This window comes from Chiloscyllium plagiosum, unplaced genomic scaffold, assembly GCF_037043375.1.
Source record: "Chiloscyllium plagiosum isolate Xiang-an unplaced genomic scaffold, Cpla_swu_hap1 HiC_scaffold_50, whole genome shotgun sequence".
Classification (NCBI taxonomy): domain Eukaryota; kingdom Metazoa; phylum Chordata; class Chondrichthyes; order Orectolobiformes; family Hemiscylliidae; genus Chiloscyllium; species Chiloscyllium plagiosum.
Window position 1 is genome coordinate 46,467,582 of NW_028270188.1, and position 27,258 is coordinate 46,494,839.

General features: G+C 51.8%; 1 protein-coding gene across 1 annotated transcript in view; it reads right to left on the reverse strand.

Annotated features, from left to right (window-relative positions):
* LOC122544732 (integrin alpha-10-like) overlaps positions 1-27,258 on the reverse strand; it is a 143,030-nt gene that overhangs the window by 94,911 nt on the left and 20,861 nt on the right. Inside the window, exons 5-10 of the mRNA XM_087985099.1 lie at positions 12,041-12,185; positions 10,524-10,672; positions 9,331-9,474; positions 7,687-7,890; positions 5,534-5,664; positions 3,792-3,958 (exon numbers count right to left, since the gene is read on the reverse strand). Of these exons, the coding sequence (XP_087841225.1) occupies positions 3,792-3,958; positions 5,534-5,664; positions 7,687-7,890; positions 9,331-9,474; positions 10,524-10,672; positions 12,041-12,185 (940 nt within the window). The remainder of the gene's footprint in view (positions 1-3,791; positions 3,959-5,533; positions 5,665-7,686; positions 7,891-9,330; positions 9,475-10,523; positions 10,673-12,040; positions 12,186-27,258) is intronic.

Below are 27,258 nucleotides of genomic sequence, written 5' to 3' on the forward strand. Positions count from 1 at the left end.
GTCATGTCCCCGTTTTGCCCTCCTGATTTCCCTCTTAAGTATACTCCTACTTCCTTTATACTCTTCTAAGGACTCACTCGATCTATCCTGTCTATACCTGACATATGCTTCCTTCTTTTTCTTAACCAAACCCTCAATTTCTTTAGTCATCCAGCATTCCCTATACCTACCAGCCTTTCCTTTCACCCTGATACTTTCTCTGGATTCTCGTTATCTCATTTCTGAAAGCTTCTCATTTTCCAGCCGTCCCTTTACCTGTGAACATCTGCCTCCAATCAGCTTTCGAAAGTTCTTGGATTAGTGGTGCTGGAAGAGCACAGCAGTTCAAACTTTCATAAGTTCTTGTCTAATACCGTCAAAATTAGCCTTCCTCCAATTTAGAACTTCAACTTTTAGATCTGGTCTATCCTTTTCCATCAATATTTTAAAATGAATAGAATTATGGTCACTGGCCCTAAAGTGCTCCCCCACTGACACCTCAGTCACCTGCCCTGCCTAATTTCCCAAGAGTAGGTCAAGTTTTGCACCTTCTCTCGTAGGTACATCCACATACTGAATCAGAAAATGTTCTTGTACATGCTTAACAAATTCCTCTCCATCTAAACCTTTAACACTATGGCAGTCCCAGTCCATGTTTGGAAAGTTAAAATCCCCTACCATAACCACCCTATTATTCTTACAGATAGCTGAGATCTCCTTACAAGTTTGTTTCTCAATTTCCCTCTGACTATTGGGGGGTCTATAATACAATCCAAATAAGGTGATCATCCCTTTCTTATTTCTCAGTTCCACCCAAAAACCTCCCTGCATATATTTCCAGGAATATCCTTCCTCAGTACAACTGTAATGCTATCCCTTATCAAAAATGCCACTCCCCTCCTCTCTTGTCTCCCTTTCTGTCCTTCCTGTAGCATTTGTATCCTGGAATATTAAGCTGCCAGTCCTGCCCATCCCTGAGCCATGTTTCTGTAATTGCTATGATATCCCAGTCCCATGTTCCTAACCATGCCCTGAGTTCATCTGCCTTCCCTGTTAGGCCCCTTGCATTGAAATAACTGCAGTCTAATTTATCAGTCTGACCTTGTTCTCTGCTTTGTCCCTGCCTGCCCTGACTGTTTGACTGGCTCCCTTTCCCAACTGTACCCGTCTCAGATTGATCTCATTCCTCACTATCTCCTTAGGTCCCATTCCCCCACCTTACAAGTTTAAATCTTCCTGAGCAGCTCTCGCAAATCTCCCTGCCAGTATATTCGTCCCCTGTGGGCCGAAGGGCCTGTACTGTGACGGGGGAAGTTGATGAAGGTGAAGCAGTGGATGTGCTGTACTTGGATATCAATAAGGCATTTGATAAGATTCCCCACGGTAGGCTCATTCAGAAAGTTGGGAGGTACAGAATAGAGGGACATTTGGCTGTCTGGATACAGAATTGGCTGGTCGAATGAAGACAGTGAGTGGTAATGGATGGAAAGTATTCCGCCTGGAGGTCAGTGACCTGTGGTGTCCTCCAGGATTCTGTTCTTGGGGGGTCTCTGCTCCTTGTAGTTTTTATAAACGACTTGGATGAGGAAGTAGAAGGGTGGGTTACTAAGTTTGCTGATGACACAAAGGTCGATGTGTTATAGATAGCATTGAGGGCTGTTGCAGGATTCTACATGACATTGACAGGATGCAGAGCAGGGCTGAAAAGTGGCAGATGGAGTTCAACCTTGATAGATACAAGGATTCTTGGCAGTCTGGAGAAAGGGAGGGATCTTGGGGTGCACGTACATAGATCCCTCAAAGTTGCCACCCAAGTTGATAGGGTTGTTAAGAAGGCATATGGTGTTTTGGTTTTCATTAACAGGCGAATTGAGTTTAAGAGCCGTGAAGTTATGCTGCAGCTCCATAGAGTCCTGGGTAGACCACACTTGGAATATTGTATTCAGTTCTGGTTGCCTCATTATTGAAAGGACATAGATGCTTTAGAGAGGGTGCAGAGGAGATTTACCAGGATGCTGCCTGGATTGGAGGGCTTGTCTTACAAAGCCAGGTTGAGTGAACTTGTGCTTTTCACAAGGACAGAAGGAGCAAGAGAGGTGACTTGGTAGAGGTGTACAAGGTAATGAGAGGCAGAGATAGAGTAGATAGACAGAGAAGTAGTTCATACTGACCGCAAATAAAAATCATTCAAGTAACACCACTAGAATAAGCACTGACCATTCACAAGATGTAACAGCAGTTGCTGTTCGCATTACTAAGACAGAGCATATTGTTCAGACTGCGATAGCTCGAGTTGATAGGTTAGAGACCTTTACAGTAGCTGAGTGGACATTCTGATTAACTCACAACTCAGCGCTGGTTAATGACTGTGAATTCTCAACCAATTCGAAAAGCTAGTTCAACTAAGAAATGTGAAAGGCAAAAGATTAAACACATACTTGTGACCTGTTACACCATTAATTTAATTTTAATGTTGAATTCATTCACAGGATGAGGGTGTCACTGGCCAGCCCAGCGTTTCTTGCCCATCCCTAATTGCCCAGAGGGCAGTTAGGAGCCAATCACATTGCTGTGGGTCTGGAGTCTTACGAAGCCAGGTTGAGTGAACTTGTGCTTTTCACAAGGAGAGAAGAAGGAAGAGAGGTGACTTGATAGAGGTGTACAAGGTAATGAGAGGCAGAGATAGAGAAGATAGACAGAGACTTTTCACCAGGGCACAAATGGCTGTCACGAGGGGGCATAACTTTAAAGTGATTGGAGGAAGGTATAGGGGAGATGTCAGAGGTAGGTTCTTTACACAGAGTGGTGGGTGCGTGGAAAGCATTCCAAGTGGTGGTAGTAGAGTCAGAGACATTTGAGTTATTTAAGCGACTGTTGGACAAGCACATGGACGGCAGTAAATTGAGGGGTGTGTGGGTTAAGTTGATCGCAGATTAAGATAAATGCTCAGCACAACATCATGGGCCAAAGGGCCTGTACTGTACCGCTGTGGGCCGAAAGGCCTGTACTGTACTGCTGTGGGCCGAAGGGCCTGTACTGTACCACTGTGGGCCAAAGGGCCTGTACTGTACTGCTGTGGGCCGAAGGGCCTGTACTGGACTGCTGTGGGCCGAAGGGCCTGTACTGTACCACTGTGGGCCGAAGGGCCTGTACTGGACTGCTGTGGGCCGAAGGGCCTGTACTGTACCACTGTGGGCAGAAGGGCCTGTACTGTACCGCTGTGGGCAGAAGGGCCTGTACTGTACTGCTGTGGGCCGAAGGGCCTGTACTGTACCGCTGTGGGCCGAAGGGCCTGTACTGTACCACTGTGGGCTGAAGGGCCTGTACTGTACCACTGTGGGCCGAAGGGCCTGCACTGTACCACTGTGGGCCGAAGGGCCTGTACTGTTCTATGTTCTAAATGGACAAATGATTCAATGTCTGAAAGCTCCAAGATTAGTGTGATGCTGGAAAACCACAGCAGGTCAGGCAGCATCCGAGGAGCAGGGGGAGTCGATGTTTCGAGCATAAACTCTTCATCAGGAACGATGAAGCCCATCCCTGATGAAGGGCTTATGCCCAAAACATCGATTTTCCTGCTCCTCGGATGCTGCCTGACCTGCTGTGCTTTTACAGCAACACTCTAATCCTGACTCTGATCTCCAGCGTCTGCAGTCCTCAGTTTTGCCTGAAAAATCCAAGATCCAAGCTGCCAAGTATCCAATGAAAGTCATCTCCTTGAAATGCTATTTAAGTTCCTCTCTCCACACAAGCTGCCCAGCTGGAGTATTTTTTTGCCTGTCACCTTGCAGAGTACTAGAGGACACACTTACCCAGGGTGCTGTTGCTCAGTCCGGGTGACTTTGCTCTTGTGGTGAAACAGACAGTGGCAGTAACACAGGTGACATCTCTGTCATTTCTCTGGCAGTTCCGTAGGAGCATATTGATGAAGGGAGGACTGAATGTAACTGAGGCATTCACCTGGACCACACGCAGTATCCTAGAGTCAGAGTTTGAAAGGTGTGGTAAGAAAATGATTGAGGAGAGTCAGTCTGCATTAGAGAGGGAGGGAGGGAGAAAGAGGTATTTTGGGGGAGAGAGAGTAATGTTGGAGAGGAGAGTGCAGTGAAGAGACAGTGAACATCCCAGAACAACAGAAGGCAAAGAGACTGGAACTGGAAAGAGAACAAGCAATAGATCTAACTGCACCACACAAGAGAAAACAGATGAGAGACAGAGATAATGGAAGCGAGGGCAGGAAACATGCAGGAGCCCACACCGTAAAGACAACAAGAAGCAGCCATAGTGCTGTGCACAACAGGAGTGTCTGACAGAGGTAGAAATTGTAACAGGTTTATTTTCTTCTTGGTCTTCTGGACCAGAAGTGCTGTCCATACGTAACGCCCTCACACACCCTGACTGGGCCCTAATTAAGGAGAGCCTCCACAGTGTTTGGAGCCAGACAGGTTCTGCTGAATTCCCCAAAGATGTCCAGGTGATGGCTCAGTTACAGCATACTGCAGAGAAGCAGTTCATACTGACCGCAAATAAAAATCATTCAAGTAACACCACTAGAATAAGCACTGACCATTCACAAGATGTAACAGCAGTTGCTGTTCGCATTACTAAGACAGAGCATATTGTTCAGACTGCGATAGCTCGAGTTGATAGGTTAGAGACCTTTACAGTAGCTGAGTGGACATTCTGATTAACTCACAACTCAGCGCTGGTTAATGACTGTGAGTTCTCAACCAATTCAAAAAGCTAGTTCAACTAAGAAATGTGAAAGGCAAAAGATTAAACACATACTTGTGACCTGTTACACCATTAATTTAATTTTAATGTTGAATTCATTCACAGGAGGAGGGTGTCACTGGCCAGCCCAGCATTTCTTGTCCATCCCTAATTGCCCAGAGGGCAGTTAGGAGCCAATCACATTGCTGTGGGTCTGGAGTCACATGTCGGCCAGATCAGGTCAGGTTGTCAGTTTCCTTCCCTAAAGGACATTAGTGACCCAGATTGGGTTTTTTTCCCACAATCCACAGTGGTTTCATGGTCACCATAAGACTCTTAATTCCAGACTTTGTTTTTCATTGAATTCAAATTCCATTATCTGCTGTGGCAGGATTTGACCCCATTATCTGGACCCCTGGATCAACAGTCCAGCAATAAAACCACTAGGTCATCACCTTCTTTAAAAAGACAAACTCTACTTCTCTTCTTTGGAATAGTGGGAATGTCAGTCTAGACTCTATAATTAATCTGAGCTCACAACCTTTGTCTTAGAGGGGAAGCTATTGGGCTGAGGCTGATAGAAGCCATTGGACAGGCTGCAGGAATCTAGTCTCCACCTCTTTCTCCTCCACTCACCCACCCTGTGTTTCAGCACAGAGCAGAGCAGAGATTCTGCTTACTTGTTGAATTTGGGGTCTTCTCAGTCTGAATTGATCAGTACCACCCCAGGAACAGCCCCTGTGTCACTTAGGTAACTGAGTGTTAACTAAGGCTCAGACCACAGGAGTCAGGTTTGTAACACGTTATTCAGAAGCAGCCCGGAGCCATAACTGTGACTGACCCAAAGATGACAGCCTTGCCGAAAGCTCCCACTGCCACATCGATCAATCCATCTCCGTCCACATCCATCTGGCCATCCGCACTGCGTCCAAAATACCAAAGTCCCAGGTCCACGGCCAAAGCAGCAATTCTCTGAGAGAACAGAAGGTTACAGTAATCAATGCATGGGACATGTTCTGTTTCTGTCAGTAAAGACAACCACAGACAATAGAAAGAGCCTTCTCTCACCGCAGATCCAAATGTGGGGGCTCTTTCGAACACAGTTCACAATCTACAAAACTATTCGATCTACTCAGATTCAACTGGGTTTTGGAAAGTGAATTCTAATTAGTCCTACACCTCTGTCTATCGTGGCTCTGTAAATTTCTCCTTTTCCAGGGTTTAATCCCATTTTCCTTCTGAAAGTTGCTACTCCACCTACTCCCACCACCCTTTCAGACATTCCAGATCAAAACATGCGCAAAGAGGAATTCACCTCATCCCCCCCCCCCCCCCCCCCCCCATCTGCTTTCTCTGTCAAATATCTTAATCTCTGACTATCAACCCTCCCGCTGTTTCTCCATAACTTACTTCATCAAAAACAAAGTTAAAAATCACACAACACCAGGTTATAGTCCAACAGGTTTAATTGGGAGCACACTAGCTTTTGGAGCAACGCTCCTTCATCAGGTGATAGTGGAGGGCTCGATCGTAACACAGAATTTATAGCAAAAATTTGCAGTGTGATGTAACTGAAATTATACATTGAAAAACTGATTGTCTGTTAAACCTTTCATCTGTTAGAATACAGTGATAGTTTCACTTCTTTCATGTGTAAATCACAAAACCCTTTTTTTGAAAGTTGCATTCTCGGGTTAGCTGTTAACAATGGTGATAGCTAGACAATATGTTGAAGGTGTTAGCCCCCTGTGTTCTCTGTCTATGACCTGATGTTTAGATTGATTCCAATCTAAAAAGTGAGATAACAGAGTTTTACATAAATTCATGCAGTTTTTGAGCTCAGAGTTCTACATGAATGTATGCAGTTTTTGAGCAAAGTGCAATGTAACTCTGCAAGTACAAAAAAATTCACCACACAAAATATATGTGTGCATGTGGGTCTTTGTCTGTCTGTGTGTGTCTGTCTGGGGTGGGGGTTGTGAGTGTGAGAAAGTGTGTGTGTGTGTGTGTGTAGTGAGTGCAGAGTGTCTTAAGTCTGTGAGGTGGTGCATGTGTGAGTGTGGGAGTCTGTGTGTCTATAAGGGTGTGTGTGGGTGTCTGTGTGCGCGTCTGTGTGTACCTGTGTCCGTGTGTATGTGAGAGTGTGTGTGTGTGTAGGAATATCTGTGTGTGTGTAGTGCAATGGTGATCACCTGTAATGTGACATGAACCCAAGGTCCCGGTTGAGGCCCTCCCTATGGGTACCGAACTTAGCTATCACTTAGCACACACTTAGCACACACACTTTCTCACACTCACAACCCCCACCCCAGACAGACACACACACAGACAGACAAAGACCCACATGCACACATATATTTTGTGTGGTGAATTTTTTTGTACTTGCAGAGTTACATTGCACTTTGCTCAAAAACTACATACATTCATGTAGAACTCTGAGCTCAAAAACTGCATGAATTTATGTAAAACTCTGTTATCTCACTTTTTAGATTGGAATCAATCTAAACATCAGGTCATAGACAGAGAACACAGGGGGCTAACACCTTCAACATATTGTCTAGCTATCACCATTGTTAACAGCTAACCCGAGAATACAACTTAAAAAAAAAGGGTTTTGTGATTTACACATGAAAGAAGTGAAACTATCACTGTATTCTAACAGATGAAAGGCTTAACAGATAATCAATTCTTCAATGTATAATTTCAGTTACATCACACTGCAAATTTTTGCTATAAATTCTGTGTTACGATCGAGCCCTCCACTATCACCTGATGAAGGAGCGTCGCTCCGAAAGCTAGTGTGCTTCCAATTAAACCTGTTGGTCTATAACCTGGTGTTGTGTGATTTTTAACTTTGTACACACCCCCAGTCCAACACCGGCACCTCCGATCCATCAAAAACCTTTCTGATTTTGAACACCTTGAATAAGTCTCCCTTTAACTTTCTCTGCTCCAAGGAGAATATCCCAGCTCCTCCAGTCCCTGTACACTGACCTGTTTATACGTTGGAAGAATGGTGTCTTGATGTCCATGATAAATATACACTGCCCCACGATGATCATCCTCCAATGGGGCACCAACAACGACATCATTAAACGCATCGTAATTAAGGTCAGGAACAGCAATGAGGGTGAACCCGAACCGGGAATCCTGTGGTTTGTTGCTGATCTGTAGAGTATCGCTGAATGAAAGCGAAAACTGACAGGGACATGGACCAGGGGAAAACAACGTCAGTTATATTTCCACATTGTTCTTCTATTGCTGCAATATTAATCGTTAATACTTGACCATTCTTCCAACAGACTCTTTCTGGAAAACAAGGTTAAGATGTTGCGATGCGTTGGCCCTTGATTTACCCAAACCTGTCAGCTGTTTTTGAGAACCATGTCCTGGCAGAGAAGACCCAGAGGCTATATATATATTTATATATATATATCTCAGAAGGTGAGAACAGTTGTAAGACAGAGATGGAGCTTGGGAGATGAGAATAATATGTAAATAGCTCATTTTGTAGTTTAGTGAAACAATTCATGACTAGGAAGTAAGGAGGGGCTATTTGCCTACAAGCAGTGAAGGTTAACCCAGCCAGTCACAGAGGCCAGCTCTGTCTGCAGGAAACAGCCTGTATTAACTGCTGGGCATTTAATGTGAGACTCTAGATCAGACATACAAGGAAAAGAAAACACTTAATTAATTAATGTATTAAAGATTTTTCTGCAAAACAATTTGTGCTTGAATCAGGTGGAAATTATTGTTGAAAGGTCTTATACTGCGACAGTAACTACTGGAGGAAATCTGAGAAACTGGGAAGACAATGTCCAAACGGTATTTCACACAGCAGCTGTCCCACAGCACAGACCAATGAAACAAAAGTCTCCTCTTCATTCAAACTCAAATCCAACAAGTAAAATTACACCACTCAGTACTCCCAATGACTGTGTGTGTGTGTGTATGCGCGTGCGTGTGTGTGTCTGTGTGTGTGCGTGTTTGTATGTGTGTCTGTCTGTGTGCAAGCCTCTGTGTGTGTGTGTCTGTCTGTCTGTCTGTGTGTGCTTGTATGTCTGTCTGTGTGCTTGTGCGTCTGTGCGTGTGTTTGTGTGTGTCTGTCTGTATGCATGTCTCTGTGTGTCTGTCTGTGTGCGTGCTTGTGTGTCTGTGTGTGATTATATGTGTGTCTGTCTGTATGCATGCTTCTGTATGTATGTATGTCTGTTTGTGTGCATGCTTTTTATCTGTGTGTGTGTGTGTCTGTGTGCATGCCTGTGTGTGTGTGTGTGTCTGTGTGTGTGTGTGTGTCTGTGTGCATGCCTGTGTGTACTGTATATGTCATTTCCTACATGCAAGTATGTGTGAAACTCCATGTCTAAGTATGTGTGCACAACATGTATCAGTGCGTATGAGTATGTGTGTATGTGCTTGTATGTACAGTTGAATGTTTATCTATGTGTGTGTGTCTTATATGTATGATTATCTGTGTGAGTACATATGTGTGGAACTATGTGTTTGCATGTATTGTTTGTATCATTATCTAGGTGCAAGTGTGTGTGTCTGTGTATGTGTGCAGTTGTCCATGTGTATGTATATGGATGTGTCTCTGACAGAGAGAACCTGATACAGGATCCGGATGTCCCTGCTCACCTCCTGTACTCTGTAAACGTAGACTTTCCCAGTCTCCTTGCTGCTGGCTCCAAGGTACATGGGTGCTGCGACCAACAGCACGTCTGTCACACCATCACCATTCACATCCACTGGGCAAACCTCACTCCCAAAGTAGGATCCAATCTGTAATACAGCACGCTTGATCAATTGGTAATCAGAGACCTGTCCCTTGCCAAATCTAGTCACTCAGAGTTTTGGTCACAAAAATAAGGATCTTTAACGAAAATATCCACACTAAGCAACTGCAAAATCTCTACATGACAATGTAATGATTTTATTCAAATGCCAAGAATTCCCAGGTAACCTGACTTACAAAGTCTACATTGGGCTAGTGCATGAGAGAACACCAGCATCTATCCCTGAGATGCTACAAACCAACTTCAATTTCCCTACACTAAAGGGGAAATCTACTCCAGCTAATGGTATCAGAACAAAGAAATGTGGAAATATTCAGCTGTATCAATGGAGGGAAACAGAGTTAGCCATTTGGGTCAATATATTTCCCTCAGAAGTAGTCAGTATTCCTCATCCATAACATGGTGTTGGATTTGGACTAAGCCTCTTGGAATGTTGTGTTTATCTTTAGGGGCCTGGGTGACAATGCGCAGGACCTGATGCCTCAGTTTTACAGACCTAACGTGGAATACACCATTTGCCGCCAAACACTGCAGCACAAATCCAACAAACTATCATCTATTTTGAAAGGGTTAAATGACAAGCTTCTTAGATTCAGCAACGAGATGAAAGGCAGGTGTGATCGCTAGCTTTAGCCTGGGGCATTTACTGTCAGAAATTCACCAAAGATCCTCAGACAGAACCTTCCGAGCCCACGTCCACTTCCATCTGGAAGGGCAACAGATACATGGGAACACCACCCCCTGCAAATTCCCCTCCAAGCCCCTCACCATCCCAACTTGGAAATAAATCAATATTCCCACACTGTCGCTGGGTCAAAATCTTGGGATTCCCTCCCTAAGGGCATTGTGAGTCAACTCACAGCAAGTGGACTGCAGCGGTTCAAGAAGGCAGTTCACCACGCTCCCCCACCCCCACCTTCTCAAGGGGCAACTAGGGACAGACAATTAATGCTGGGCCAGCACATCCCACAAATAATGATAAGGAAGTTGCAGTGACTGTGTGTGCCTGTGAACAGCAGAGTGCGTACCCCTCACCTGTTCTCCGATCAGGGCCTGGTGTATGGTCAGATTGCCACCTTTGTCCAGATTGAAGAAGATGACCTTGCCCTTGTGTTTGAATCTCGGAGCGCCTGCCACATAGACACGTTGACCATTCCTCTGCCTCACAGACGACACCGTATAGCCTGGGAATAAGGAGAACGCACATCAGACTCAGGATCAATCAGGTGAAGGAACTGGTGCAGTACTTTTGATCCGAACAGTGACTTCTGGTTTACTGTTGTCTCCCATTATAGCCTGACAGAACCCCCTACCATTACCAAGCTGTCATGTGACAAAAATGTTAAGTGGGGGGTGGGGGAGAGACAGTGAAGTGGAGAGGGACGTATGGCTACAAACCCAATTAAACAACTTTACTGGATTTTAAACTTTGCAATCAGGTATGATACACACCATGCAGTTGGTGAACCAGGAAGCTGGCAATTAGAACAAAGGGCTCTTGCCTTGCTCATTACTGGGGCGAGAGAGGGTCTGCTAGGGACTGGATCCACGATAGCCTGACTACTGGGACAACGCATGGTCCTGTGTAACTAATCTTACACAGACACCAACTCCCAATGGAGAGTCACCCACCCCACCCTGCTTCACTTCCCCGTCCCTCATCCCCACCCACACCCCACCCAGCTCCAACCCCCTCACCCTCACCCCACCCTGCTTCACCCCCTCATCCTCACCCCACCCCACCCAGCTCCAACCCCCTCATCCTCACCCCACCCTGCTTCACCCCCTCATCCCCACCCACACCCCACCCAGCTCCAACCCCCTCACCCTCACCCCACCCTGCTTCAATCACCTCACCCCCACCCCCACCCCACCCAGCTCCAACCCCCTCACCCTCACCCCACCCTGCTTCACCCCCTCACTCCCACCCCACCCTGCTTCATCCCCTCACCCCCACCCCACCCCACCCTGCTTCACCCCCTCACCCCCACCCACCCTGCTTCAGCCCCCTCACCCACACCCCCACCCACCCTGCTTCATCCCCTCACCCTCACCCCACCCAGCTTCAACCCCCTCCCCCCCACCCCCACCCCACCCAGCTCCAACTCCCTCACCCTCACCCCACCCTGCTTCACCCCCTCACCCCACCCCCACCCCACCTGCATCATCCCCCCATCCCTACCCCACCCTGCTTCACCCCCTCACCCCCACTCCCACCCCACCCAGCTTCAACCCCCTCACCCCCACCCCACCCTGCTTCAAACCCTCACCCCCACCCCACCCAGCTTCATCCCCCTCACCCCCACCCCCACCCCACCCTGCATCATTCCACCACCCCCACCCCACACTGCTTCACCCCCTCACCCACCCCACCCTGCTTCATCCTCCTCACCCTCATCCCCACCCACACCCCACCCTGCTTCACCCCACTCCCCCTCCCTCCCACCACACTCTGCTTCACCCCCCACCCCACTTCACCCCCCCCTCCCCCCACCCCACTCTGCTTCACCCCCCACCCCACTCTGCTTCACCCCCCTCCCCCTCCCCCATACCGAGGTAGGCTGCGTGGTTCTTCAAGGCTTTGGGAAACTCCCGGTTCAGGGCCTCTCTCGATGTGATGATGTTACCCTGGGCACTCTCCTTCACAACGGCTCCGTTCCAGTCATACGCACCAACTGCTCCGAGCAAAACCCCGTCCTGGTTGGTGAGCGGGAGGAAGAAGGTGTGTGTTTGGTCACCATCACCTTAAAACAGTTTGTGTTCTCAACTTGTGGCGAGGGGGCTGTCTGAGGACAAGGCAGGATTGACGCAGCGCTACAGGAATTGGCACTCACGGAAATTAACGCTGTTCAACTCTTTCTGCAGAGAATGGGAAGCAGTATGGGCCTTAATCAGGAGCTTTCTATTAGCCTCCTGTCAGAGGACCACCCACTGTCAACAGGAAACTCAGCAGCAATAATTAACAGGCAGCTGATCCAAAATTCCGTAAAGTCAAATGAAATTCCTTAACAAATATCTGTGATTGAATGGTTTTAATAAAGGATTTCAAAGTGTTAGATAGGGGCTAATTTTTCCTGGGTATGTGCTTCAGGAATATTGGGAGCAATCAGTAGCTATCTGCCACCTTCAGCTCCTCCTGAAAATCTCATGATGTGCAGCTCTGTGGATGAACAGAAACCCTAACAGATAGCACACCCGTTCCCAGAAGGTACCAGAAAAACCAGCCTCAGACTGTTTCCATCCAACATTTCTGTCTTTGGGTCAGAGCGTGTGGATTCAAGACAGTCCACAACGGTGGCACCATACCCAGGCAGACACAGAAAAAACCGCACTGTCGGAGGGTCAGCGCTGAGGGAGTGGGCACTTTCAGAGGGTCAGTGCTGAGGGAGTGGGCACTGTCGGAGGGTCAGTGCTGAGGGAGCACCGCACTGTCGGAGGGTCAGTGCTGAGGGAGTGCCGCACTGTCGGAGGGTCATTGCTGAGGGAGCTCCGCACTGTCGGAGGGTCAGTGCTGAGGGAGTGCCGCACTGTCGGAGGGTCAGTGCTGAGGGAGTGGGCACTGTCGGAGGGTCAGTGCTGAGGCAGTGCTGCACTGTCGGAGGGTCAGTGCTGAGGGAGCGCCGCACTGTCGGAGGATCAGTGCTGAGGGAGCGCCGCACTGTCGGATGGTCAGTGCTGAGGGAGCGCTGCACTGTTGGAGGGTCATTGCTGAGGGAGCTCCGCACTGTCGGAGGGTCAGTGCTGAGGGAGCGCCGCACTGTCGGAGGGTCAGTGCTGAGGGAGCGCTGCACTGTCGGAGGGTCATTGCTGAGGGAGCTCCGCACTGTCGGAGGGTCAGTGCTGAGGGAGTGTTGCACTGTCGGAGGGTCAGTGCTGAGGGAGTGGGCACTGTCGGAGGGCAGTGCTGAGGGAGTGGGCACTGTCGGAGGATCAGTGCTGAGGGAGCGCCGCACTGTCGGATGGTCAGTGCTGAGGGAGCGCCGCACTGTCGGAGGGTCAGTGCTGAGGGAGCGCCGCACTGTCGGAGGATCAGTGCTGAGGGAGCGCCGCACTGTCGGATGGTCAGTGCTGAGGGAGCGCCGCACTGTCGGAGGGTCATTGCTGAGGGAGCTCCGCACTGTCGGAGGGTCAGTGCTGAGGGAGCGCCGCACTGTCGGAGGGTCAGTGCTGAGGGAGCGCTGCACTGTCGGAGGGTCATTGCTGAGGGAGCTCCGCACTGTCGGAGGGTCAGTGCTGAGGGAGTGTTGCACTGTCGGAGGGTCAGTGCTGAGGGAGTGGGCACTGTCGGAGGGCAGTGCTGAGGGAGTGGGCACTGTCGGAGAGTCAGTGCTGAGGAAGTGCCGCACTGTCGGAGGGTCAGTGCTGAGGGAGCGCCGCACTGTCGGAGGGTCAGTGCTGAGGGAGTGCCGCACTGTCGGAGGGTCAGTGCTAAGGGAGCGCCGCACTGTCGGAGGGTCAGTGCTGAGGGAGCGCCGCACTGTCGGAGGGTCATTGCTGAGGGAGTGGGCACTGTCGGAGGGTCAATGCTAAGGGAGTGCCGCACTGTCGGAGGGTCATTGCTGAGGGAGTGCCGGACTGTCGGAGGGTCATTGCTGAGGGAGCACCGCACTGTCGGAGGGTCAGTTCTGAGGGAGCGCCGCACTGTCGGAGGGTCAGTGCTGAGGGAGTGCCGCACTGTCGGAGGGTCATTGCTGAGGGAGTGCCGCACTGTCGGAGGGTCATTGCTGAGGGAGTGCCGCACTGTCGGAGGGTCATTGCTGAGGGAGCTCCGCACTGTCGGAGGGTCAGTGCTGAGGGAGCACCGCACTGTCGGAGGGTCAGTGCTGAGGGAGCACCGCACTGTCGGAGGGTCAGTTCTGAGGCAGTGCCGCACTGTTGGAGGGTCAGTGCTAAGGGAGCGCCGCACTGTCGGAGGGACAGGGTTGAGGGAGTGCCGCACTGTCAGAGGGTCAGTGCTGAGGGTGCACCGCACTGTCAGAGGATCAGTGCTGAGGGAGTGCCGCACTGTCGGAGGGTCAGTGCTGAGGGAGTGCCGCACTGTTGGAGGGTCAGTGCTGAGGGAGTGCTGCACTGTCGGAGGGTCAGTGCTGAGGGAGTGCTGCACTGTCGGAGGGTCAGTGCTGAGGGAGTGCCGCACTGTTGGAGGGTCAGTACTGAGGGAGTGCCGCACTGTCAGTGGGTTAGTGCTGAGGGAGTGGGCGCTGTCGGAGGGTTAGTGCTGAGGGAACGCCACACTGTCAGAGGGTCAGTGCTGAGGGAGTGCCGCACAGTCGAAGGGTCAGCGCTGAGGGAGCACCACACTGTCGGATGGTCAGCGCTGAGGGAGTGCTGCACTGTCGGAGGGTCAGCGCTGAGGGAGCACCGCACTGTCGGAGGGTCAGTGCTGAGGGAGTGGGCACTGTCGGAGGGACAGTGCTGAGGGAATGGGCACAGTCGGAGGGTCAATGCTGAGGGAGTGCCGCACTGTCGGAGGGCCAGTGCTGAGGGAGTGCCGCACTGTCGGAGGGTCAGCGCTGAGAGAGCGCCGCACTGTCGGAGGGTCAGTGCTGAGAGAGTGGGCACTGTCAGAGGGTTAGTGCTGAGGGAGTGGGCACTGTCAGAGGGTCAGTGCTGAGGGAGTGGGCACTGTTGGAGGGTTAGTGCTGAGGGAGTGGGCACTGTCGGAGGGTTAGTGCTGAGGGAGTGGGCACTGTCGGAGGGTCAGTGCTGAGGGAGTGGGCACTGTCGGAGGGTTAGTGCTGAGGGAGTGGGCACTGTCAGAGGGTCAGTGCTGAGGGAGTGGGCACTGTCGGAGGGTTAGTGCTGAGGGAGTGGGCACTGTCGGAGGGTCAGTGCTGAGGGAGTGGGCACTGTCAGAGGGTCAGCGCTGAGGGAGTGCCGCACTGTCAGAGAGTCAGTGCTGAGGGAGCACCGCACCGTCGGAGGGTTAGTGCTGAGGGAGTGGGCACTGTTGGAGGGACAGTGCTGAGGGAATGGGCACAGTCGGTGGGTCAATGCTGAGGGAGTGCCGCACTGTCGGAGGGTCAGCGCTGATAGGGCGCCGCACTGTCGGTGAGTCAGTGCTGAGGGAGTGCCGCACTGTCGGAGGGTCAGCACTGAGGGATCGGCGCACTGTCGGAGGGTCAGTGCTAAGGGAGTGGACACTGTCGAAGGGTCAGCACTGAGGGAGTGCCACACTGTCCGAGGGTCAGCACTGAGGGATCGCTGCACTGTCGGAGGGTCAGTGCTAAGGGAGTGGGCACTGTCGAAGGGTCAGTGCTGAGGGAGTGCTGCACTGTCGGAGGGTCAGTGCAGAGGGAGCACCGCACTGTCGGAGGGTCAGTGCTGAGGGAGTGGGCACTGTCGAATGGTCAGTGCTGAGGGAGTGCCGCACTGTCGGAAGGTCAGTGCAGAGGGAGCATCGCACTGTCGGAGGGTCAGTGTTGAGGGAGCACTGCACTGTCAGAGGGTTAGCGCTAAGGGAGTGGCCACTGTCGGAGGGTCAATGGTTAGGGAGTGCTGCACTGTCAGAGATTCAGTGCTGAGGGAGTGCCGCACTGTCGGAGGGTCAGTGCTGAGGGAGTGCCGCACTTTCAGAGGGTCAGTACTGAGTGAGTGGGCACTGTTGTTGGGTCAGTGCTTAGGGAGTGGGCACTGTCGGAGGGTCAGTGCTGAGGGAGTGGGCACTGTCAGAGGGTCAGTGCTGAGGGAGTGGGCACTTTCAGAGGGTCAGTGCTGAGTGAGTGGGCACTGTCGGTGGGTCCGTGCTTAGAGAGTGGGCACTGTTGGAAGGTCAGTGCTGAGGGAGTGCCGCACTGTCGAAGGGTCAGTGCTGAGGGAGTGGGCACTGTTAGAGGGTCAGTGCTAAGGGAGTGCAGCACAGTCGGAGGGTCAGTGCTGAGGGAGTGGCCACTGTCAGAGGGGCAGTGCTGAGTGAATGGGCGCTGTCGGTGGGTCAGTGCTTAGGGAGTGGGCACTGTCAGAGGGTCAGTGCAGAGTGAGAGGGCACTGTCGGTGGGTCAGTGCTGAAGGAGTGTCGCACTGTTGGAGGGTCAGCGCTGAGGGAGCGCTGCACTGTCGGAGGGTCTGTGCTGAGGGAGTGCCGCACTGTCGGAGGGTCAGTGCTGAGGGAGTGCCACACTGTCGGAGGGTCAGTGCTGAGGGAGTGGGCACTGTCAGAGGGTCAGTGCTGAGGGAGTGCAGCACTGTCGGAGGGTCATTGCTGAGGGAGTGCCGCACTGTCGGAGGGTCAGTGCTGAGGGAGTGCCGCACTGTCGGAGGGTCAGCTCTGAGGGAGTGGGCACTGTTGGAGGGTCAGTGCCGAGGGAGTGCCGCACTGTTGGAGTGTCAGCGCTGAGGGAGTGGGCACTGTCGGAGGGTCAGTGCTGAGGGAGTGCCGCACTGTTGGAGTGTCAGCGCTGAGGGAGTGGGCACTGTCGGAGGGTCAGTGCCGAGGGAGTGCCGCACTGTCGGAGGGTCAGCGCCGAGGGAGTGCCGCACTGTCGGAGGGTCAGCGCTGAGGGAGTGCCGCACTGTCGGAGGGTCAGTGCTGAGGGAGTGCCGCACTGTTGGAGTGTCAGCGCTGAGGGAGTGGGCACTGTCGGAGGGTCAGTGCTGAGGGAGTGCCGCACTGTCGGAGGGTCAGCGCTGAGGGAGTGGGCACTGTCGGAGGGTCAGTGCTGAGGGAGTGCCGCACTGTCGGTGGGTCAGTGCTGAGGGAGTGCCGCACTTTCAGAGGGTCAGCGCTGAGGGAGTGGGCACTGTCGGAGGGTCAGCGCTGAGGGAGTGGGCACTGTCGGAGGGTCAGCGCTGAGGGAGTGGGCACTGTTGGAGGGTCAGTGCTGAGGGAGGGCCGCACTGTCGGAGGGTCAGTGCTGAGGGAGCGGGCCCTGTCGGAGGGTCAGCGCTGAGGGAGCGGGCCCTGTCGGAGGGTCAGCGCTGAGGGAGTGGGCACTGTCGGAGGGTCAGTGCTGAGGGAGCGGGCCCTGTCGGAGGGTCAGCGCTGAGGGAGTGGGCACTGTCGAATGGTCAGTGCTGAGGGAGTGCCGCACTGTCGGAAGGTCAGTGCAGAGGGAGCATCGCACTGTCGGAGGGTCAGTGTTGAGGGAGCACTGCACTGTCAGAGGGTTAGCGCTAAGGGAGTGGCCACTGTCGGAGGGTCAATGGTTAGGGAGTGCTGCACTGTCAGAGATTCAGTGCTGAGGGAGTGCCGCACTGTCGGAGGGTCAGTGCTGAGGGAGTGCCGCACTTTCAGAGGGTCAGTACTGAGTGAGTGGGCACTGTTGTTGGGTCAGTGCTTAGGGAGTGGGCACTGTCGGAGGGTCAGTGCTGAGGGAGTGGGCACTGTCAGAGGCTCAGTGCTGAGGGAGTGGGCACTTTCAGAGGGTCAGTGCTGAGTGAGTGGGCACTGTCGGTGGGTCCGTGCTTAGAGAGTGGGCACTGTTGGAAGGTCAGTGCTGAGGGAGTGCCGCACTGTCGAAGGGTCAGTGCTGAGGGAGTGGGCACTGTTAGAGGGTCAGTGCTAAGGGAGTGCAGCACAGTCGGAGGGTCAGTGCTGAGGGAGTGGCCACTGTCAGAGGGGCAGTGCTGAGTGAATGGGCGCTGTCGGTGGGTCAGTGCTTAGGGAGTGGGCACTGTCAGAGGGTCAGTGCAGAGTGAGTGGGCACTGTCGGTGGGTCAGTGCTGAAGGAGTGTCGCACTGTTGGAGGGTCAGCGCTGAGGGAGCGCTGCACTGTCGGAGGGTCAGTGCTGAGGGAGTGCCGCACTGTCGGAGGGTCAGTGCTGAGGGAGTGCCACACTGTCGGAGGGTCAGTGCTGAGGGAGTGGGCACTGTCAGAGGGTCAGTGCTGAGGGAGTGCAGCACTGTCGGAGGGTCATTGCTGAGGGAGTGCCGCACTGTCGGAGGGTCAGTGCTGAGGGAGTGCCGCACTGTCGGAGGGTCAGCTCTGAGGGAGTGGGCACTGTTGGAGGGTCAGTGCCGAGGGAGTGCCGCACTGTTGGAGTGTCAGCGCTGAGGGAGTGGGCACTGTCGGAGGGTCAGTGCTGAGGGAGTGCCGCACTGTTGGAGTGTCAGCGCTGAGGGAGTGGGCACTGTCGGAGGGTCAGTGCCGAGGGAGTGCCGCACTGTCGGAGGGTCAGCGCCGAGGGAGTGCCGCACTGTCGGAGGGTCAGCGCTGAGGGAGTGCCGCACTGTCGGAGGGTCAGTGCTGAGGGAGTGCCGCACTGTTGGAGTGTCAGCGCTGAGGGAGTGGGCACTGTCGGAGGGTCAGTGCTGAGGGAGTGCCGCACTGTCGGAGGGTCAGCGCTGAGGGAGTGGGCACTGTCGGAGGGTCAGTGCTGAGGGAGTGCCGCACTGTCGGTGGGTCAGTGCTGAGGGAGTGCCGCACTTTCAGAGGGTCAGCGCTGAGGGAGTGGGCACTGTCGGAGGGTCAGCGCTGAGGGAGTGGGCACTGTCGGAGGGTCAGCGCTGAGGGAGTGGGCACTGTTGGAGGGTCAGTGCTGAGGGAGGGCCGCACTGTCGGAGGGTCAGTGCTGAGGGAGCGGGCCCTGTCGGAGGGTCAGCGCTGAGGGAGCGGGCCCTGTCGGAGGGTCAGCGCTGAGGGAGTGGGCACTGTCGGAGGGTCAGTGCTGAGGGAGCGGGCCCTGTCGGAGGGTCAGCGCTGAGGGAGTGCCGCACTGTCGGAGGGTCAGTGCTGAGGGAGTGGGCACTGTCGGAGAGTCAGTGCTGAGGGAGTGCCGCACTGTTGGAGGGTCAGCGCTGAGGGAGTGCCGCACTGTTGGAGGGTCAGCGCTGAGGGAGTGGGCACTGTCGGAGGGTCAGCGCTGAGGGAGTGGGCACTGTCGGAGGGTCAGTGCTGAGGGTGTTGGCACTGTCGGAGGGTCAGCGCTGAGGGAGCGCCGCACTGTCGGAGGGTCAGTGCCGAGGGAGCGCCGCACTGTCGGAGGGTCAGTGCTGAGGGAGTGTCGCACTGTCGGAGGGTCAGTGCTGAGGGAGTGGGCACTGTTGGAGGGTCAGTGCTGAGGGAGTGCCGCACTGTCGGAGGGTCAGTGCTGAGGGAGTGCCGCACTGTCGGAGGGTCAGTGCTGAGGGAGTGCCGCACTGTCGGAGGGTCAGTGCTGAGGGAGTGGGCACTGTCGGAGGGTCAGTGCTGAGGGAGTGGGCACTGTCGGAGGGTCAGTGCTGAGGGAGTGGGCACTGTCGGAGGGTCAGTGCTGAAGGAGTGCCGCACTGTCGGAGGGTCAGTGCTGAGGGAGTGCCGCACTGTCGGAGGGTCAGTGCTGAGGGAGTGGGCACTGTCGGAGGGTCAGTGCTGAGGGAGTGGGCACTGTCGGAGGGTCAGTGCTGAGGGAGTTTCGCACTGTCGGAGGGTCAGTGCTGAGGGAGTGCCGCACTGTCAGAGGGTCAGTGCTGAGGGAGTGCAGCACTGTCGGAGGGTCATTGCTGAGGAAGTGGGCACTGTCGGAGGGTCAGTGCTGAGGGAGTGGGCACTGTCGGAGGGTCAGTGCTGAGGGAGTGGGCACTGTCGGAGGGTCAGTGCTGAGGGAGTGGGCACTGTCGGAGGGTCAGTGCTGAGGGAGTGGGCACTGTCGGAGGGTCAGTGCTGAGGGAGTGGGCCCTGTCGGAGGGTCAGTGCTGAGGTCGTGGTGATGACAGATATCTGTTCAATAGAGCATCTGAAACAGATCCTTCAGCACAATGTTAAAGGAGGATAGCGGAGTTGGCCCCAGCACCTTGGATAATATTTATCCAACAAATGGCATCATTAAAAAAGTCAGATTATCTGATCATTTTTATGTTGTTCTTTGTTGAAGGTTGCTCTGATGAAATTGCCTTCTACACTTCCTATGTTATGGCAGTTCATGTATTTAATGTCTATGAACCATTTTGCAATATGATCTATTTCTGAAAGATGCAATATAGCTACAAATCGTCCTTCTATCTTTTCAAAGGATAACAGTTTCATGGGGTAAATCAGCTGAAACTTCACTACAGTGGGCAGTGTAAATGGATTCAGGAGACAGATGGATATAACTGAGTAGTAAGAATGTCTGCGGAAATCAATGAAAGGCTCTAACCTGTGGGATATCACAGATTCCTGTTTGATTCTGAAAAAGTTAAAAATCACACAACGCCAGGTTATAGTCCAACAGGTTTATTTGGAGGCACTAGCTTTCAGAGCGCTGCTCCTTACTTGGTGAAGGAGCGGTGCTCCAAAATCTAGTGCGTACAAATAAACCTGTTGGACTATAACCTGGCATTGTGTGATGTTTAACTTTGTCCACGCCAGTCCAATACCAGCATCTCCACGTCGCGATTCTGAAAAAGGGAGCAGCTGCAGTGTCCCTGCAGGTGGCGATCCTGCCCTTCAGTGCTATTTACAGAAACCTGAAGCTGACTCTCAGGCTCCCTTGTGGTACAGTGGTAATGTCACTCCCTCTGATGAGGATGCACAGGTTCTCAGTCCTATCTGCTCCGAAGCTGTGTAATGACATCTATTAACACGTAGATTTTACTAATAAAATCCACAGCCTGAGATCAGCATCCAACTCTCAAACACTGCTCCCACACAGATTCTATCAAAGTGAACAGAAGCTGAATTACAAAAGTAACTGTCCTCTGTGACTGTGAGCAGGATAACTGAGCTTTCACAGTAAAGGCAGAATTTACAGACCACCAGTCCATTCGTAGAATTCCAACATCTTTGGTGCAATGTGCCCTATCGGCTCATTGAAAGATCTGCCCAATTTCCTGTGGCCCAACCAGTGAGTTTTGTTTTCAATTCTTTATCTGATTGTAATTTTGGATGTAACTATTGAATCTGTGTCTGCCCTTTGGGAAACTGCATTCCAGATCATCATTATTCTTCAGTTGTAATTAAAACAATTCCCTCATGACAGTCAGAGTTCTCTTGCCCTTTTGTGTAGAAGCTTCCTCCTTTGCTGATTGACCCTTCTGCCCTTTACATTAACTCCCTGCAGCATTCTGAACACCTCTACCAAATCTCACCTTAACATTCTCTGCTCGAGGAGGAGTAACCCCACCTCGTTTCAAACCAAGTTCCTCGTCTATGCTACCGTCTGAGTGGCTCAATGGTTAGCACTGCTGCCTCACAGAGACTGCCTGTGTGGAGCTTACACATTCTCCCCATAAACCTGCGTGGGTTTGCTCCAGTTTCCTCCCACAGTCTAAAGATGTGCAGGTTAGGGTGGATTGGCCATGCTAACTTGCCCATAGAGTGCAGGGATATGCAGGCTAGGTGGATTAACCATGGGAATTGCAGGGTTACAGGGATAGGGCAGGTCTGGGTGGGATGCTGTTTGGAGGGTCGGTGTGGACTCAATGGGCTGAATGGCCTGCTTCCACACTGCAGGGATTATCTGGTCAATGCTCCATGTGAGAACTTCAATCCCTTAAGAAAGTTGGGTCCAGAATTGGTCTCAATGCTCCAGCCACTGACTGACAGGGAAAGGTTTTGTACAAGTTCCTTTCTCTTCCAAGTATGTTTTCTATTTCCTTTGCAGTCATCACAAATATCAAGCATTCCTGAAAACACTGCATTTCCTCATCTCTGGCATGTCGAAGCCAGCACTGAGGGGTGACAATAACTTTTATTTCCAACTACAATTCACCACAAAACATCTCCTCACCCTATTCCCTAACCCTTCGAGGTGTGCAGTCAGACCAGAACACACACTGGGCTGAAGAGGATATCGAGAAGGACAACACAAAACCTGATCAAAGAGTGGCCTTTAAGGAGCGTTGTGACAAAGGAGTGGTGGTGGAGATGCTTATGGAGAGAATCCCAGGGTTTAGGGCACACAGCAAAGAAACAGTCACCAACGGTGATACCAAAGGAGAGTGGACACTCAAGCGGCCAGAACAGGAGGGACTCTGGGCGAGGCTTGGCAGGTGATAGGGAAAATCAGGGCCATGTACCTGTTTAAACAGAAGAACTTGACATTGGAGGATTGGCTGGTCTGAGAGTCAATGTAGGTCAGTAGTCACAGGGGTGATGGATAAACAGGGCACAGTGAGGAGGTAGAGTACAGCAGCAAAACGAAATGTTAGCTGATGGTTTGGAACAACTGTTCAGCCAAGGCCAATCAGGTTTAGTGAACTCACCACTCTCTGCTAATACAGACGCATTTAAAAACATCTGCCAGGGACATTTCAAACAGTCTCAGTACCCTTGGGCTACAGAGTGGAAAAAACAGTTTTCCTGTTCATTATCCCTGTCCCCTGCCTGCTCGAGACAGTGTGGGTGTCGGCTGAGGCTACTGTGAAACAAAACTTACTCTCGGCTCACACGCAGACAGCGGACTTCCATGTGAGCTGGTTGGTGGAGGTGGGGCGGGGGGCAAAGTTGGTGGTGGGGGTGGTCTGTACCTGGAGAACCTTTACTCCAGGAGGGAGTGCTACACAGAGAGGCTGAAAGCTGGAGAAAGCATTACAAAAGGTACCACCCCCGTCCCCCTGCCCCCTCCCAGTACACCATGGTATCCTCAGATATTTAAATCGATCAAACAGCTGATTCAGCCTTACTTTGATCCAAATTAAAATGTTATCAGAGCTGAATTTAACAACGTTATAATCAAAGGGACCTGATCTTTCTATTTTTATCCCTGATGGCTCTGGAAGTGCAGCTAAGCGGGAATCACCCCAAAGTAAGAGTGGTTTCGACTGAATTTTAAACAGGTTAGAGGTTAGCACAGCTTCCTGCAGGTACCAGTGTAGAGAAACTGTAACCCAGCCAATTCCCAGTCTGAACACTGCAAGTGGAACTCTCAATATGAAGCAGTCTGATAGAGACCGGAACTCTGAATTTGAATGGTATTGTATTTTTAAGAGACCATGTTTATTTTGGAGGCTGCAGGTTGAAAGAATGTTGGAAATTTAACAACAAAGCCGCAGATTCAAAAAAGGGACATCTATATTTCAGGCACGCCTTTCACCCACTCCAACTCTATCCTGGTCCATCCCAGCTCACCTCGCTGTACTCCAACTCTATCCTGGTCTATCCCAGCTCACCTCGCTGTACCCCAACTCTATCCTGGTCCATCCCAGCTCACCTCGCTGTACCCCAACTCTATCCTGGTCTATCCCAGCTCACCTCGCTGTACCCCAACTCTATACCGGTCTATCCCAGCTCACCTCGCTGTACCCCAACTCTATCCCGGTCTATCTCAGCTCACCTTGCTGTACCCCAACTCTATCCCAGTCTATCCCAGCTCACCTCGCTGTACCCCAACTCTATCCTGGTCCATCCCAGCTCGCCTCACTGTACCCCAACACTATCCCGGTCTATCCCAGCTCCCCTCTCTGTACTCCAACTCTATCCCGGTCTATCCCGACTCACCTCGCTGTACCCCAAATCTATCCCAGTCTATCCCAGCTCACCTCGCTGTACCCCAACTCTATCCTGGTCAATCCCAGCTCGCCTCACTGTACCCCAACACTATCCCGGTCTATCCCAGCTCCCCTCTCTGTACTCCAACTCTATCCCGGTCTATCCCGACTCACCTCGCTATACCCCAAATCTATCCCGGTCTATCCCAGCTCGACCCGCTGTACCCCAAATCTATCCTGGTCTATCCCAGCTCACCTCGCTGTACCCCAACTCTATCCCGGTCTATCCCAGGTCCCCTCGCTGTACCCCAACTCTATCCCAGTCTATCCCAGCTCGCCTCGCTGTACCCCAACTCTATCCCGGTCTATCCCAGCTCACCTCGCTGTACCCCAACTCTATCCCGGTCTATCCCAGCTCGCCTCGCTGTACCCGAACTCTATCCCGGTCTATCCCAGCTCACCTCGCTGTACCCCAAATCTATCCCAGTCTATCCCAGCTCGCCTCGCTATACTCCAACTCTATCCCGGTCTATCCCAGCTCGCCTCGCTGTACCCCAACTCTATCCCGGTCTATCCCAGCTCACCTCGCTGTACCCCAACTCTATCCCGGTCTATCCCAGCTCACCTCGCTGTACCCCAACTCTATCCCGGTCTATCACAGCTCGCCTCGCTGTACCCCAACTCTATCCCGGTCTATCCCAGCTCACCTCGCTGTACCCCAACTCTATCCCGGTCTATCCCAGCTCCCCTCGCTGTACCCCAACTCTGTCCCGGTCTATCCCAGCTCGCCTCGCTGTACCCCAACTCTATCCCGGTCTATCCCAGCTCACCTCGCTGTACCCCAACTCTATCCCGGTCTATCCTAGCTCGCATCCCTGAGCTCCAAATGCTATCCCAGTTGATCGCAGCTATGCTCCCTGTGCTCCCAACTCAACAGCATGCAGTGTTAAACTCAGATCTCCGTTAATCCCAAATCCCCATTAAACCCAGATCCCTGTTAAACCCAGATCCCTGTTAAACCCAGATTCCCGTTAATCCCAGATCCCCATTAAACCCAGATCCCTGTTAAACCCACATTCCCGTTAATCCCAGATCCCTGTTAAACCCAGATCCCCGTTAATCCCAGATCCCTGTTAATCCCCGATCCCTGTTAAACCCAGATCCCTGTTAAACTCAGATTCCCGTTAATCCCAGATCCCCATTAAACCCAGATCCCTGTTAATCCCCGATCCCTGTTAAACCCAGATCCCTGTTAAACCCAGATTCCCGTTAATCCCAGATCCCCATTAAACCCAGATCCCTGTTAATCCCCGATCCCTGTTAAACCCAGATCCCTGTTAAACCCAAATTCCCGTTAATCCCAGATCCCCATTAAACCCAGATCCCTGTTAAACCCAGATTCCCGTTAAACCCAGATCCATTAAACTCAGATTCCCGTTAATCCCAGTTCCCCAATAAACCCAGTTCCCCATTAATTCCATTACCCATTAATCCCTGATCCCCATTAGACCCAGATCCCTGTTAAAACCAGATTCCCATTGAACCCAGATCTCAGTTAAACAAAAATCCCCATTACTCCCAGATCCCTGTTAAACCCAGATTCCCATTAAACCCAGATCCCCATTAAACCCAGATCCCTGTTAAACCCAGATCCCTGTTAAACTCAGACCCCCATTAAACCCAGATCCCCATAAACCCAGATCCCTGTTAAACCCAGATCCCTGTTAATCCCAGATCCCCGTTAAACCCAGATCCATTAAACCCAGATTCCCATTAATCCCAGTTCCCCAATAATCCCAGAGCCCCATTAATTCCATTCCCCATTAATCCCTGATCCCCATTAGACCCAGATCCCTGTTAAAACCAGATTCCCATTGAACCCAGATCTCAGTTAAACAAAAATCCCCATTACTCCCAGATCTTTATTAAACCCAGATTCCCATTAAACCCAGATTCCCATTAAACCCAGACCACCATTAAACCCAGATCCCCATAAACCCAGATCCCCATAAACCCAGATCCCTGTTAAACCCAGATCCCTGTTAATCCCAGATTCCCATTAAACCCAGATCCCCATAAACCCAGATCCCTGTTAATCCCAGATCCCCATAAACCCAGATCCCCATTAAACCCAGATTCCCATTAAACCCAGATCCCTGTTAATACCAGACCCCCATTAAACCCAGATCCCCATAATCCCAGATCCCTGTTAAACCCAGATCCCTGTTAATCCCAGATCCCCATTAAACCCAGATCCCCATAAACCCAGATCCCCGTTAAACCCAGATCCCTGTTAATCCCAGATCCCTGTTAAACCCAGACCCCCATTAAACCCAGATTCCCATTAAACCCTGATCCCTGTTAAACCCAGACCCCCATTAAACCCATATTCCCATTAAACCCGAATCCCTGTTAATCCCAGATTCCCAATAAACTCAGATTCCCATTAATCCCTGATCCCCATTAAAGCCAGATCCATGTTAAACCCAGATTCCCATTAAACCCAGATCCCCATAAACCCAGATCCCTGTTAATCCCAGATCCCCATTAAACCCTGATCCCCATTAAACCCAGATTCCTGTTAATCCCAGATTCCCATTAAACCCAGATCCCCATAAACCCAGATCCCTGTTAATCCCAGATCCATGTTAATCCCAGATCCCTGTTAATCCCATATTCCCATTAAACCCAGATCCCCATTAAACCCAGATCCCTGTTAAACCCAGATCCCTGTTAAACCCAGATCCCTGTTAAACCCAGATCCCTGTTAAACCCAGACCCCCATTAAACCCAGATCCCCATTAAACCCAGATCTCTGTTAAACCCAGACCCCCATTAAACCCAGATCCCCATTAAACCCAGATTCCCATTAAACCCAGATCCCCATTAAACCCAGATTCCCATTAAACCCGGATCCCTGTTAATCCCAGATTCCCATTAAACTCGGATCCCCATTAATCCCAGATCCCTGTTAATTCCAGATCCCTATTAAACCCAGATTCCTGTTAAAACCAGATCCCTGTTAATTCCAGATCCCTATTAAATCCAGATCACCGTTAATCCCAGATCCCTATTAATTTCTGACCCTGTAAACCTAGATCCCCATTAAACACACATCCCTGTTTATCCCAGTTCCCCGTTAATTCCAGATCCCTGTTCAACCCAGATCTCTGTTAAACCCAGATATTGGTTAAACCCAGATCCCCGTTAAACCCAGATCTTTGTTAAACCCAGATCCCCATTAAACCCAGATCCCTGTTAATCCCAGATCCCCATTAATTCCTGATCCCTGTTAAACCCAGATCTCTGATGGGCTGTCTGTTGGGGCGGCACAGTGTCTCAGTGGTTAGCATTGCTACCTCACAGTGCCAGAGACCCAGGTTCGATTCCTGCCTTGGGCGACTGTGTGGAGTTTGCATGTTCTCCCCGTGTCTGTGTGGGTTT